Source organism: Melanostigma gelatinosum, assembly GCF_949748355.1.
Source record: "Melanostigma gelatinosum genome assembly, chromosome: 22".
Classification (NCBI taxonomy): domain Eukaryota; kingdom Metazoa; phylum Chordata; class Actinopteri; order Perciformes; family Zoarcidae; genus Melanostigma; species Melanostigma gelatinosum.
The window spans coordinates 4,524,561-4,540,182 of record NC_136655.1 but is presented as its reverse complement, the minus strand read 5'-3'; the positions used below and the strand labels follow the sequence as shown (position 1 = coordinate 4,540,182).

Sequence of the window (15,622 nt, the reverse complement as noted above, 5' to 3'; positions counted from 1 at the left end):
TTCTCCTTGCCAGCATTGTATTAAAACAAAACGTCAATCATAGATCCTGATAATAAGCATCTGCTGACCTTAATCGTGCCATGGGTGATGTTGTTCATGTCCATGGAGAGGACATTGTCTTTGCAGCCCACGTACATCCTGTCCTGGTCCTCGTCCATCTGCAGGATCCTGTAGTCCATGGCCTTCTCTGATATACTGTAGTGTTCAAAGGACTGGGAGGCCTGCAGGTCTGAGAGACACACAGATACAAATAAGCATGTTTCCACACTGAGATGAGAGAACTTTTCTCCTGCTTCTACTAAATTTAACTCAAGAGAAAAAGCTACGCTCGAGACCACGTTAGGCTCTCCGAATGAAGTCTCAAGTTTCAAGAGAGATCTCAGAAGAAAACTCAATAAGACTGAATGTTAGGATTTGGATGCTGCGCTTTAATGACGTCAGTTCACACACGCTCTTGTTGCAATTTCATATTGAGGGAAACTGAAGTTTCCCTCAATATGAATATTTAGCTGCTTTTGTTAAGTGAAAATGAAATTCTTCCACTTTCTTAGGATTAGGACTGAATTGTGGTTGTCGCCACACACGGCCAGTTTGTAATACTGCACATGCAAACAATCTCATCAGTGGGCCAGCAATCCTCAACAGCTCATTCGGCAATAGTGACTTAACAGACATTTATTTAAAAGGAAAGCAGTCGAGATTATTACTTCAGCTTTCATCCAGTCATAAAAGAGACGCTATGACTACGGAGTTGTTGAGGGGACATTCAGTATGAAAACAGTCTCTCCTACTCATTAAAAGCGCATATTGTTCGCACACAAACAATTCTCAGACGGTTATTTTCAGCCTATTTGCTCCAGAGATAGAGAACTCTCAACCACACCATCAAAGGCCCTGTTGAAGCTGAACTCATGCATATTTATCACTTTTCCAATCTTTGCTAAGAGCAGGGGGGGGGGGGCAACGTAGATCTACACCCTCCATTTCCTCCGTTGACCCTCCCACAGCTCTCTTTGTACTCCCTCCTCTAATCAACAAACAGGTTGCCTGCGCTTTGCCTCCATGCCTTTGGGCGAAAGTCACATTTTCATTAGTGTGTGACGTACGCAATTGAGGCGGGGGGGGGGGGGGCTTTTACTTGAAGGAAAGTGGCTTTTCTGTGGCACCCCTCACTCTGATCACAGGCTGTTGTTTGGGGCGTTCGCCTCGTAAAAGACTGAAGTGTTTAACTTGAAATAAAGACGAGTTAACCACTTCACTCCCAGGAGAGTTTTTCCCACGATTCTTCACTCTCTACATCCACCGTGTTTACCTAAGTTGCCTTATACGGTTTAAGTCTTGAACTGAGAGCAGGTTTTTGAACATTGTATCATCCGAAGGCTAAAGCATCATGTGGCGCCTAATGAAGAACATGCACACAAGCACGACTGTTTTTACCCGACTTGCCAGGAACAAAATGATATTGTGAATGCGTCCTGTAAAGCAGATGTGTGTTAAATAAAAAGAAACGATCACATCGGCCTCACGCTTCAAAGCTGAGGAGATAGCATCTCAGATAGCTTCACACAGAGAGATCTGTGTAGAGGCAATGTTTTCCGACCGCTGAAAGGGTTTAAGATGATACGCGCCTTGCTCCGCCAGAGTGACAGCTACCAAGGGTGAAAGACTCACCAGCAGCTAATTAAAAACATGCAAAGCTCAGAAAATTTATCTTCCCAATGTACGGCCTTTGAGGGGATTCAGGAAAACCTTTCAGACCACAATACTTTACCGCATATTTACACAAGGAGGTAAGTCTTAATTCAAACAGTCTTCCAGCGGATTCTTCTGGTGCCTGAAGATTGGCAAATGTCATAAAGCGGACAGATGTTTACAATGGACGGTCTGTGCAGGAGTTTTACAATCGTACATTGTATAGCCTATTGCCTACAGGCTCAGTGGTTGAGTTACCTCACTGGGTAGAAGACAAAGAAAACACAGCTTTCTAAAATATGTGATTGGGGTGAAGAAAAAGGCAAGAGGTGAAAGAAGACGCATCTGTTGTGAAGCATTCGCTCTAATAATTATAAAATAGTCGTATGGCCAAGCCTCTTTCTCTTTGCTCAGCCATACTTTAGTTGGTATACGAGGAGTAAATGTCAGCCGTCTGTGGTTTACGTTAGCTGAAGCTTTAACTAGCTAACGTTAGCTCAGCTAGACGCATGAAACTAGAGCTAGTTTAGCTGTAGCTATTTAAGCTAGATTAGTGACTTACGTGTTTGTTGGTCAAACTATTTCCAAAGTCAATTTACTTGATGCTCAATAGTTCATTAAAATTATTGTTGTATAATTATTAATATCATAAAACATCAAATGCAAATTTAGGAATAGTGGCTGACAAAAATAACCAGGCTATGGGCCTTTGCACACCAAGTCTTTGACCAAAATTGTTGCAATAATTATGACCTGACCGGTTAACCACGTTTACACACCGGCTCCCAAGCTTTTGTCCATCATTGTCTTTTTTTTCAGTTTTTCTCACATCCATCAGAGGTGTTTGAACCCTCAGAGCCAACGTAAATGCAAACATCATCATCCAAAATAGCATCTGATAAGTCGATTGATGTCAGTCATTGCACCCACATTATTGATTCAGTTGTGTTTCGTATTGCGACATTTTGGATGGATTAAAAAACTGTGCTTAATGTTGAACTTAAAGCTGAAGCTCAGTTTATTAACTGTATTTCTAAAGGCCAAAGTTTCCTTTTTTCAAGTTAAATTCTTGCTCTCCAAAATAAAGATGACCGAACAACCCCCACTGTTAATTGACTCGGCCATCATGGTTCACTCCTGTCTTTTTATCTCCACTTCTGACAGCGACCCTCCAGAACATTCCACAAGGGGAACAAAGTGTTCAGAGGGGTGTGGTGAAATGACGGTTTAATATCGTGGTGACCTTTGTATTGTTTTCACAGCGGGGGGGAAATAGGAGACTTTCATTTTTTCGTGAAGGTGGAAGGCCAGTGAAGCCCGGTGCTTGTGATGGGACGCAGCAGGGGTGCGCCACATGGATCCAACTGAGAGACGAACCGAAACCCTCTGGAGCCCAACATACCGTTGGATCCGGTGTCTTCTCAGTGCTCTGCTTTCACTCTCATACAAACATACGAGTCATGCCTACACTGCTGCAGCATTGAAGACCAACATCACAAGTTCATATTGCCAGATGGTGCACCTGCTCCATCAGGGAGAGGGTGGGTTGCTCTCAACAATCGTCAAGGTTTTTCAGCGTCATTAAATATTTGCATGGGGACCATCTGTTTACAGAATCAATGCCAGCTCACAAGCTTCAAATGAGGTCTTTGACCGAAACTGCTACGAGTTAAATTCACTCTATCTGTGGCATCTTATCAAGTTTTAAAAAACAACAACAGAAAACAAGAGTTGGAGCACATTGATTTTTGTTTTTGCGTCAGTGCTGAAGAATTTCTCTGGACCACATGCAGTTAGTTAGTCTGGAGTTCATAGGCATTCCTCATTGTTGAGATCACACAACTTCCCCTGACGGAGGAGTGTCACAAGTGTGTGTGGACATCGTTACTCAGCCAAGCAGCATGTTGTGGACAGTGTTGTTTTGTGGTTTCGTGGATGCTGACGGACAGAACAACAGTTAACAGAATAACGTCCGCCTTTACGAAAGGAACAATTATCTGCAGGGTTGATATTTAGCGTAAAGATACAAAGGAGGGGGCCGCACACTTGATAGTAGGATTAGGAAAAGCTGAGGTAATGACAGTGATAAAATGTCTGTTGTTTTGTATTTCTTGCTGCTGTCGTCATTGCGGGTGGACAGAGAAAGAAACTGGAAAGAGAGAGAGATACGAAGCAAGGGTTGCCTTGACAGTTGGTGGGTTTTCTATTATGTATGTGGGCAGGTGGGCCTTGCAGCTCCCTGCGGACCTCACAACAGTCCCCGGTGTCCTGCCTTTGACTTTGAGCTTTGACCCATACTGCCCCAGTGGTCAGATGGCAGACCGATGGTGATACAATGCACCCTAATCCCTGCGATGGACAGTGGGGTTAGCGGAAAGGGCAAGGTGGCGGCTGGAGAGCTGAGATTCCCTCTCTTTGATGTGCTTTTTTTGTGTGTGAAGTGGTCAAGCGGAAGCAGCACAAAAGCCTTTTGTTGGGCAGGGAAACGACAGCCATCATTCAATACTAAACAGCAGGTTGCTTTCTGTGACGCAGACGAGATGCTATTAGCCGAAAACTTTCCTCCTCACATGTTGGAGGATGGGCTGTAATGCTAATGTAGAAAAAAGAGCTCGTAGATCAATGTTTCCTGAAACGATTCGATGATTAATTGATAAAATGATCGAAAAAACCCCAGCTATTTTAATATTGCAAGCTTTCTTTAAAAAAAGAAAATCCTATTGACAACATCAGGTTTATTTTATTAGACTTTTCCTTATGGGGTACAAAAGAAATCATGAAAATGTTCACAGAATAAACTGGACTTTTTGTGTAAAATTGGTGGACTGCCCATTCAACTCAAGCAGAAAATGTCACAATAGTCCCCATTTTCAGCTTCGCAAATTAATTTACAATCATATGAATCAAAGAAAATCAGCAAATCCTTGGAGAGCGTCACAACAAGGTCCATTAGTGGCTGTTCTGGAGCTTTCAATTGTTTCCCCTGACCTTCCTCAGTAGATGGAGTTTGTCCAGTTGTAAGGGAATTGTAGACGGCTTAAACATTTAGATTTGTCAATGTTGTTGGTCGGACAAAAACAACTGAAATGGTAATTTAATCAATACTGAAATCGATCAATGGTTGCAGCCTGAGGTCAGATCTGCAAAGATGTTATGACAGGTGATGAATGCATACTCGTCTTTAAACATGTATGCCGTGTCAATTGATCCCCGACTGACATCCTTTTTTGGAGTTTCAAAATGAAATGCGGTCACTACAGCCTTGAAGAAAAGATATCTGAAGAAACTACAAGCTGTGATCACGTCGGTGGGTAATTCAGTCTTCTGTAAACCGTAGAGGAATCGATTGTGAATGGGCACAGACTCCAGGGTAATAACCCAGAGAAGCAACAGGCCATAGATACTCACAGATAAAATAACAACATCATGCTCTTTCATGTGATTGTGGTGAAAAGAATGAATAGAAAGAAATGTGGGCAAAAGAAAGGGACCTGTTTTTGTGTCCCCTGTTTGTCTGCCAGCAATTAAAGGAGATTGCAGTGCTCTGTTGTGAAGATATAGCAGAGAACCACACCACAGGGAAGCTTCCTTCAGGTTTTCAACCCATAAGACTTTCTGACAGACTTGGCTTTTTCGATCACGCAAACAATCTTTGAGGCAAAGTTCTCCAGCAATGCCTCCAGCAGTAAACAACGCTTCCATGGTTCTGGTTTGGGATGTCCATACAAGGAGTGGTTTGTTGTAAACGCTGCGTCGTAAAAAATTTGAGATCCACTGTCACTGGAAAGTATGTGGGATCTTTATGAGAGAGGACACTGTATCGTTTTGGACCGCCCAGGACTGAGGTTTTGGGAGTTGGCGCCTGACTGACTGAGCTGGTGTCACTTCCGCAGCCTTAGGCTCTTCTGCCAACTTGATGGGAGATAACAAGAGGTGGAAGAACACGAGAGGAAACAGTGTCGCATTGCGGTTCATTTTGTAGGAAACTGAATAAAATCAGCATGGGGCAACAATATGGTATTATTTAGTCAGAACATCCGCTCAGCCCTTGTGAAGCAGGGACCAGCAGCATTAAACAAATCGCCTGGTTGTCTGGAGTGTTGGGTTTTTTGATTAACACCAGTGTCTGAACACAAGCCAAAAGGTCCCTGCACCTAATTAACACTTCAGGGTTGGACAGTGGACCAATTACAAACCAACCTTGGTGTCTCCCCAGGCAAATGCAGCCCTCATCCATTGGCTTTGTACCTGAAAGGCTGGCATGAATAAATTAACTCCATGCTAATGGTGCTTTGCTTTCCATTCAGTTCAAGGAGAACCAGCACTGTGGTTGTCAGGGGCAGCCGGTGGGAGGACCCCCATCACCCGTCTTGATAAATATTGAAGCAGGGGCTTATACCGCCCCCTTGCAATTCATCTCTCCTCACAAGATGGACTGGGTTTCATCACGGAGGCCTGACTTCAAACCTGGTGCCAAATACCATTGCTCTTTGTCCCGGACAATACTAAGGGCTCTTCTGGTTCAGTTCTGGATGGCTGCACTTACCTAACGCAGTGCTGGCCCGCTCACACATACTGCACCAGTAAAAGGCTTTATCCTGGCAACTGACGGGCCCCTCCAGTATAAGTAATGGCTGTTGCCCGAACGAGACGGCCATCCATTCTCCTTGGGGACCAGCCTGATGGTATACAGTAATGACTGGTGGTGTATACATATAGCAGAGGGGACCTTAAGGTGTCTTTCCAGTGCGTGGAGACCACCCAGGGCGTCTGGCTGACAGAGTCGTCCGATTGTCTGTCCAACAGACATATTCCACATTCTCAGGCAGGCACTCAGCACTCTAAATGGAAACAGCATGCACTAACTTACTGTACTGCAACTACTTGTGGACAGAAGCCAGTGTTGGCTTTATATCTACGACATCTCATTCATTTTCCAATTGTTGTCTGTCGCCAATTATCTATATCCAGACATTTTAATGGGAATCATATGGCTGCACAGAATGCCTGAGCTCTTATGTATCCCTTCTCTCACGTTGGCTTCCCAAAGCAGACGCCGCATCTAAATATGACATGAGAGCCAGGAGTGTATTTTCTCCCTTGGCTAAGTGTGCGTGCGTTCGTGCGGAGTGATGTTATCCAGCACCGATGTCAACTGCTGGTTTCATTGCACGGCTGACCTGCTGAGGTGTTGGCTAATTTTCCATGTAGGAGCCGAAACTTGAGATGACAACCTGTCCGTCACGCTGCCCCGCCAGCCAGCTAGTTTGCGTTCCCAATGCTCCAATTAGCACCTGGCCTTCCCTTCACATGTCACCGGCGACCTCTCATTCGCACAGTACCACCAGCCGCCTCGCCTCATGGCCGTGACCTCTCACCTGCCTCTGGTTACTGCTCACCTCCAGCAGACAGTAAATCTCTGTGATTTTACAGTCAGGGAGGCTCTGGCAAAGACTCTCAGAGCAAGGGGGAGGCTTCCAGGAGATACGGGTGAGAGGATTCTCAGAGTTGATGTGTTTACTAGCCAGAGGCAAATGGAAAAAAAAGCTTGACCAGGTGGGACACCTCTCTGCCATCTTGAAGGGTGAAACTGTGTCCCATTGAAAAAGTTACATTTCCCCAGAGACATGATGTCGCTGAGGTCCAGAGGTTGTTTTTGTGGTGTTGAGTGAAGGTAAATGTTTGCTGTAAGGGCAACAGTGACAAATGCACCTGTTAAAGCTTCATCAGTTGGCTGTAGACTCCAAGAAAAAAGGAAAAGGAATCCATCTCAAGCCTATTTTAATATCTTTTCTTTTACATCTAAAACGTTAAGCACTGCACAGCCGATCGAAAAAGCTTCAATAAGTTACTGAACAATCAAATAACATAAGCTTAAAAAAATACACGAGACACGCATGCATAAATAGTTTCACGACAATAGGTCATTGATTTGTGATAATGCCAGCCTACGACTCAAGCATATTTCCAGTTGACCTCGGCTATCCTTGAAGAGACACCGTCTTTGTTGGCAGCGATGGCCATTGATTACCTTTCAACATGTTTTGTCGGGGGAATAATAAAACATTCAACGGGGCAAGCAAGGTCAGACGCAGGAATGGCTAAACAGAGAGAGACGGGCAGAGAAAGGACTGACGGGCTCACAGAGGAGCTGTCAAACATCTCACACGCCGTCAGCCCCGGGGCGGTGTAAGCTGGATCTCAACGCACTCAACGCACTCCCTTACACCCCTGCAGAAAATGTCCATGCTGCAAGACATGATTCGGGGGGGGGGGGGGGACGTTCATTCAGAGGCGAAGAAATAGCTCCCTTCATGCCATGTAAACACAAGTATTCAGGAGGAGACGCACACATGAGCCGCTAACCTATAGCTATTTGTAGCATGCCTCTGTTGCCGACAGATTGGACAGGCCTGTGCTTTGCCCCGCCAGACGTCGACTATAATCACAGAGCATCGCTGATTTCCCTTCACAGGCTTTATTATGTTCACCGCGGGGAAGTGGAGATGCTAATGTGCAGGTCTAATGTGAAACAGAGACAGGAAGCTGTCTTAGCAAAGGATGAACCTTTAGGCACAGACGTACACATCCCGGCCTGCTTCTGGCTACTTGTCAGCATTGATCTTTGACATTTTGACCTTTTGTTGACCCCAAGAGACGACACATGCAGTTATCTGAATTAAGGGTTGTGTTTAACTCGAATTTAAGAGACTTTACTTCTTGTTCTACCGAATTTTGCTACAATGAGATGACTGAACAGAGCTACCAGACAGAGTTTAGCGGTGGTGACATGAAGTCACGTGACCACGGTGTTGTTTCTTTATCGTCTAACTTTTCACTTCTGCTGATTGTATTTACGCTGAGAAAGAAACCAAGTTGGTGCTAATTTGTGAAGATTATCTTGCTGATCAATAAATCTCATAAACTTGTGTTTATTTTCTGCAATAACCAGTGCGAAGAACATTCGGGTTGGCCGACCAAAATCCGTCCTCCCTACAGCACTCTATACTTGCAGTCGATGGTCGGTCGGCACGCCACCAGTTTGGATGGGAGCAGCAACAAAACTTACTTTAGCTCACCAAAAAAAAAGTCAATATCAGTAAGTGTACGCTATATATAGAACATGTTCACCGCTATATCTTGCTGTCAGACAGCACTTTCCAAAGGGGGAACTGAACTGAAATGGAAACTCTCATCAAAGCCAGAAGACTCCATTAACAAAACCAGTATAAATAAGCTTCCCTTTCAGTTCTCCATCAGCAAGTATTCTAAATATAGCATACACTTAAACTTTCTTTTAGGTGTCTAAAATGTGTTTTACTGCTGCCCCAGTCTGCAGGAGTATATTTGCTTTAGTCCTGTGCTGGTACTTTAGTCTGCTTTTTCAAGCTGGGTGCCTGTTGCCCGCCTACTGCTCGTAATACACCGACGATGGTTAAGCACATCGAACAACCCCACTTATAACAATCTGAGCTATCCCTTTACACCTCAGGCAAAAGAAGTCCCTGAGCCTCAAATTATACTTCCTTCAACTCATATTGGATTTAAATCTGACACATTAGCCTTCTTTACAAGAGGTTACTGTAATGCAGGCTCAGAGCGCTCAGGCTGATCGTCTCTCGAATGGATTCAGAAAGCACAGTACTGTTCACACTGATGAAAGCCTCAAAATAGTCCTCGGGTTTCTAGTATTTAAAGGTATCCACTTCGCTACATAGCCGTTCATAACTTGCAAAGCTGGGAAACCACACGGTTTTAACAATGATTCAGCAGAACGTTTTGCCACAGAAATCCAATAAAGTCGAAGGAATGCACATCCAGGCACTTACCACGGACAAACACACACTCTTTCTCCAACGGAGCCACGCACACTCGCTCCTGCGAACCCTCACCACCAAGTAAACATCCTCCACAGACCGACATCCACCTATACAGTGCGTGAACCGACTCATTGTATGAATAATGGCGGGGACGAGAGGAGGTGGTAATGAGGCATGATAAAAGCGAGGAGTAATCTGTGGAGGCAGCGGGATCTGGTGTGTCTGATGCCTGGTTCCTGATCTCCAAACCTGGTTCTGTTCAGGCTGTGACTGAAGCCCATGTGGCTCGTACCGGTGTGAGGGAGCGCTCATTAACCTTCCGACATCATCTTAATCAATCTGCCCTACGTCTCTGCCGGGCTCTCTGCCAAACATTTGTGCAAAATCGACATTATCCACACGAAAGCATGCGCAGGCCCGCTCACTTTCAAATAAACATCTTTCATGGGTTCTAAGTTAACACTGTATTGAACACCGGAGTTTTGCCAGAACAGAGCGAGACCGCTGATGAGGTTAAATGATCCTGATCATATAGACTCAGACCACTACACAAGCTGCCAGCTAGAGAGGGAAATGAGGCCGAATTTTTCATCCCACCATTCCTGGAATGGCATTTTGGCAACAGCAGGGCCAACCTCTGATACAGTAGCAGAACCAATAAGCAACATATCAAACCTGCTGTGTTTCTATAAGCTCTTCGTGTTTATTATCTGAGGCACGGAAGAGAATAGCTCCGCTTGAGGGTTTATTATTTGGGTTCGCTGAATTTTTCCCTATTTATTCTGCGGTTTTAATTGTGGTCTGGCTGTGTTTGCCCGAGGAACACACGAGTAAGCAGGCTGAGGGAGAGAGGAATGTCAGAGACGGCAACTTCTCCGCAGGACCCGAGTCAACGCCGGGAGTCCCGTGAACTTGCCTCACCCCTGGATTGTATTTCAGCAGTGACATGAGGAGGAAAAAGGGGAAAGACATCCAAGCGTCCATATCTCTGTACAACCCGAACACCTCACTCATTGGTTGATTTTCCAGATTCAGTTTGTTCCAGCTTACAATCATTGACAGATCTTCACATCTGGGAGCAGAAGAATCCAGACTAACCTTTTGGCCAACAAGCAGGTGCCAAACCACCTGCGCCTTCTTCCCCACCGACACACCTCTCCTCTGGTCTTCTTCTCTTCATTTAGCTGTCTGGCTGCTTTGGATGGAGCCCAAACTCCCTAAATTTCTCCCCTCTCTGAGGGCTTCCAGTGTTTATGGGTGAAAGGAGCCTCCAACTTCAGCCATAAGAGTCTCCCTACATCTGGTGCTTACCCCTACAGCTGAGAGGGAGCTGTGACCCTCATCCTCCTTTGTACAAAATGATTTCTTGTAAAAAAGCAAAAGGTGCATCTACTCTTAGGACTCTGTTGTTTTAAGCTCAGGTGCTAAATCAAAGCTGGAATGTAAATTCACACCTAAGGTTGGCGGCCTAGCTTTGAACAAACGTCCTCCTTAATATATCCCAGGGTAAATTATAGCACAGGGAATGCACACATATAAACATTAAGAATTAGTGCAATGCAAAGTCAAAGCTCTCCATTTATGGTCGTCCTTGCGACGAACACAACTAAAGTGACAACACAAATCACATCTAATCCGCACGGTGAGAGGGAATCGAGCGCTGCAGGATTACAGGGATTAGCTCATGTCACCTCTGACATTTGAAGCCGGCTATTTGGAAACACTGGAGGTTTGAGGGGCGAATGAATAATGTGGAATAATGTGGTCAAAAGACAGTGATTGTGACGCTCCCCCCCCCCGTATTCCGTTTTTTTTTAACCTGACTGCCATATTTAACTCAGAAAATACGCAGAGCAGAAATAGACTGAAAACTGGTTCAGATATTTGGAATGGAACAACAATGAGTGAAACCAGAAAGCGCGAAAGGAAAGAAAGACAGAGAAGGAATGAGAGTGAAAGATGTGAGGAAAGAATGAAACCAAATTGGGAAAAGATGTGGCACAAGTGAGGCAAATTTAGCCCGAGAGAGAGAGAGAGAAAGAAAACACCTGCCTTGGCCTCACACTGTACGGCTGTATTAACTCAGTCCGAGTGTAGAGACGGACAGAGTGTAGAGCTGACGGACAGCCTCAGCTGCTCTGTGCTGCCCAATCCACAGCGAGAGGTCGTGAAAGGTGATCAGACGTCTCCTTCAGCCCCTCAACAGTATCCAGCCACCGCGGAAAGGTTACTGCGCCGCTCATAGCTCGGTCAGCTCATCTGCACTCACTCACGCGAGCATGCACACACACACACACACACACACAAAGCTGAACTGGCCTCTCCTTTCAAGGGAGCATCAACAATTCATACAATAATCTATGTCAAGGAAATGAAATAAAACAAAATAGAGGCAGCAGCAATGCCCACAAGGCTGCAGCCTGGAGGAGAGTGATTCAAGTCAAAGAGATTCATGGTACGTCTTGACGAGCAGTGCTTGTTATTTCTTCTTACCTTCAAAGGAGAGGAAGACTCTTGGCAGCGGCTGTGGGAGGCTGGAGACCCCCGTGGAGACGAGAGAGAGAGCCAGGAGCGCCAAAGCGAACAGCAGAGGTGGCCTGGCCGACCCCTCCGGCCTGCCCATGGCTGCAGGAACCCCGACCACTCGCCACTGCCTGTTGGTGTTTGAAAAAGAAGAAGATTTTGAGTTTTTCTTTATATTTGGAAGCTTAAGAGATTTTTACCGTTTTGTTCTACGACATAAAATACATCAGTAAATACCCCTCTCGTGAATTTTGAAGCTTTTATATGTTGCACAAACTACGACGAATGAAGACATGGGTGAGAGCACAACATGTCAGTTCAATCCCATCACTTACTGTATCCTTGCAGATGTGCATCTCTTAAATATGGATGAGTTAAATCTGCACTAAAGAGCTGCTGGGGAAACGCTCCCCTTAGCCTCCGCTTGTTCCCTTTCCATGACGGGACAAGAGCAGCTCAGTTGTTGAGAGAGGTACTGTACTGACACAAACTCCTGCAATGCAAAACTCTGCTGCTGTGAGAAAGACTCGGCCGTTTTAACCACCACAACTGGATGTTACACGATACCTGTGTGCTCAAAACACATTGCACGAGATAAAGAGGATGTCCGTCTTACATGCAGAAAAGAAAACACAAGTGGGTGGATCTCTGCTCTCATGGCTTATAGATGAATGCAATGAAAAATTGATAGCTGGTAGCTGCATGATTGCTGTGAAAATTTCAGTTTGGGGGGTAGTGAACAAATAGGTTGAAATATGTGCGGTGGAATGAAGCGTGACTGATACGAAGTCCGAGGTGGAGTTCCACCGCGCAGGTGCAGAAGGATAACAGATGGAAAGCTGCAGAGGAATGAGATGTCTTTGGCTGCACTGGAGAGAAATGAAACAGCGTGGAGCCTCACAGTCAGCCCCGGTCGCTGTGCTGCAGCCCCTCTCCTGCTGCATCACCCACTCCCTCCCTCCCTCCCTCCCTCCCTCCCTCCCTCTGCCTCAATTTCTGCCTCAATCTCAATACAATGTAGGGAAATGGAATTGGCAGTGTGAGAGTAAAAGTCTCATTCAGAAAACGAGTCAACTGCAAGACTTTCAAGTCTCTGAATGTTGACGATAAAAACTACATTTTCCTTTAGAATCTGTGTAAATAACTGAGGCGATGTTCAAGCTACGTGCCTTTGCACGATCCTCAGGACTAAACCGGCTCCAAACTCGAGGCCGATGTTTTTGATTTCCTCCTTTTTGTGATTTAAGTCAAAGCGCTCAGCTTTGTGAAAAGGGAGAACGTAGTTTCAATGTATACTGCGGATGTCTGTGGATCATCCACATTCATGGGGACATTTTGTAAGTGTGAAAACCAACAAAATTCTATTTGTATTTGGGCGAGGGAAGCAAATAACAAGACACCCAGCCCCAGGATCTGATATTGTGTAATTCCACATCCTGACATTGTTCAGTGCCAACGCAGGAAGTATTAAGTCTTTTCTGGGTGTGGAGCTTCGGGAGGTAGAACATCTTACGTCACAGACCAATTAACAAATGCCTTTTTATGAGCCTTTAACGTCAACACCTTCCCCTCCCTGCGTGCTCAGAGAGATGGGTGATCTGCAGGGAGAGGCTCTGGTTTGGAAATGTTGGGTCTCACAGCTGCTAAACTCATCGTCGGGGGAGTTTGTCTCCTTCCGATCGTCCTATGACATCCCAGCAGGTCAGGTTAAGACACTTCCTTCCCTTCCTCCTTTGATCATCATCACTGCTCTTGAGACATGAACGAGCTCACCAAACAGCAGCCTCGCTCGCACTTGTGGAGCACCGTAAACGCTCGCCTGGATTAATGGGCCTCCCAATGAAAAGAGTGCATGAGTGTTTGTTGCCATGAAGAAAAATTAAGAAATACTTCAATTAATTATGTCGAGCTCTTCAACGTCCAGAGATTCCAGTGCCGAGTCTCTGCCGGGAATCTCTGCGACGGCAATTAAACGTCTCCACAAAAGGAGGTCAGGCCGAGTGAGCGGAGAGTTATATTTCCAGTGGGGTGTCATGATAATTGTGTTTATGGTGCGTTCCTTGGCTGACGGCCCAATGAATTTTCCATCTCACTATTTCAGAGGCACTGCTGAAAAACGAATATTGGTGACAACAGAAAAATACGTAGCTGTATAAGAACATTTTTCCAAACTGGGTCTGTGATTGTTTGGCTCCCATCTGGTCCTGTTAATGCTTTGAACACATGCTATTTAACTACGAGGAATTGAGGGTTTACATTTGATAGATTCAATTATTCAGCATTTTGCTCTATTTTTTCTTTTCCCCCCGACTGGAGAACAAGAATTGAAATTGAAATGGTAAACAACTTGCAAGTTGTTCCGCCTGTCCCGGCTCTAACAGGACGGTGTGTGTTCATACCACACCCTGTCATTCGGTTGTCAGCGGCTCGGTTACGACCACGTGTTCCTTCACGCACGTGACTCGCAGGCACAGCTATGAACAGCACAATGTGTTCATTTCAAGTATTTAAACTTTGGACGTACCGATTAAATAGCACGTGCATCGTGTAAACAGCAGCATTCAGACCCTGTGATTCTGGACAGTGTCATATCAGAGATTCTTTCTTGAAATAATAATAGTTGAAGAAAACCGGAAACCTTGTCTGGTTTAATAAAGTTATACAGAAATACGAACTGAACCAAATAACCATTTAAAAACACTCAATTCGATCAGCTTCAGGGTAAAACGGCAATCGCAAAACAAAGTCATGACTCATGTCTTGGAAATGTATATATACTGTATCTAAACTAGACAGGACATCTAAAGCGTGTGAATGAAATAAAGCATGCCACAGTAGTCTGATGTAACACTACGCAAGATTTAGAAGGCGCAGCAAGTTGACTCGAACAGTCAGATTGAGTTGACTTCCAGCTTTTGTCCCCGGTGGGACTCTGCACCTGTTAGCCTCCATGCCCACCGCCTCCTCTCTGCATCCATTGTGTGATCTGCTCCACTACAGCCTGGTGCAGTACAGCAGGTAGACCCTCTACCTACAGAGACGGGACCCGGATCGGTCCCTGCTCCAGGAACTCACCTTTCAGGAGCTTCCTCCAGTGCTGGTCCCACTTGAACAAGCCGGGTATCAAACCAGATCTTAGTTGCCCCCCTTTAAAACGCCTTCCAGTTTCCACCAGTGGCACCAAAGAGGGAAAATGCTGCTATTCCATCTAAGAGCTCACAGAGTAGGCTTGACTGAGAGAGCACAGGAGAGAGGAGAGGAGAGAGGGAGGAGAGCGAAAAGAGAGAGAGGGCTGGTGTCCTATTACACACTCTCCACTGAAGTCCCCCTCCCCCTTACCCCGTCCTCCTCCTCCTCCTCCTCCTCCTCACCACCCGTCCCTTCCACGATCTTCCCCCTCTCCTCCCTTTATTAACCAGACAGCAAACTTTAACCTGTACAGCTCAACACATCAGAGACGTGGAGGACTCGTACCTCACACGGCGAGAGGGCGAAGCCGGGAAAAGGTCAGACACATTCGGAACTGAAGCTGCTTTCAATTTAGCCGTGAGAACAAATATCACATTTTCCCTCCGCGATATGAACCA

The 15,622-nt window shown here is 45.5% G+C and overlaps 1 protein-coding gene across 1 annotated transcript in view; it reads right to left on the bottom strand.

Annotated features, from left to right (window-relative positions):
- The window catches only part of sema3c (sema domain, immunoglobulin domain (Ig), short basic domain, secreted, (semaphorin) 3C), a 32,055-nt gene extending 16,804 nt beyond the window's left edge, over nt 1-15,251 (bottom strand). The window contains exons 1-3 of the mRNA XM_079294248.1: nt 15,111-15,251; nt 12,006-12,166; nt 69-229 (exon numbers count right to left, since the gene is read on the bottom strand). Coding sequence (XP_079150374.1) covers nt 69-229; nt 12,006-12,135 — 291 coding nt within the window. The 5' untranslated portion in view covers nt 12,136-12,166; nt 15,111-15,251. The remainder of the gene's footprint in view (nt 1-68; nt 230-12,005; nt 12,167-15,110) is intronic.
- Between the last annotated feature and the right edge of the window lie 371 nt (nt 15,252-15,622).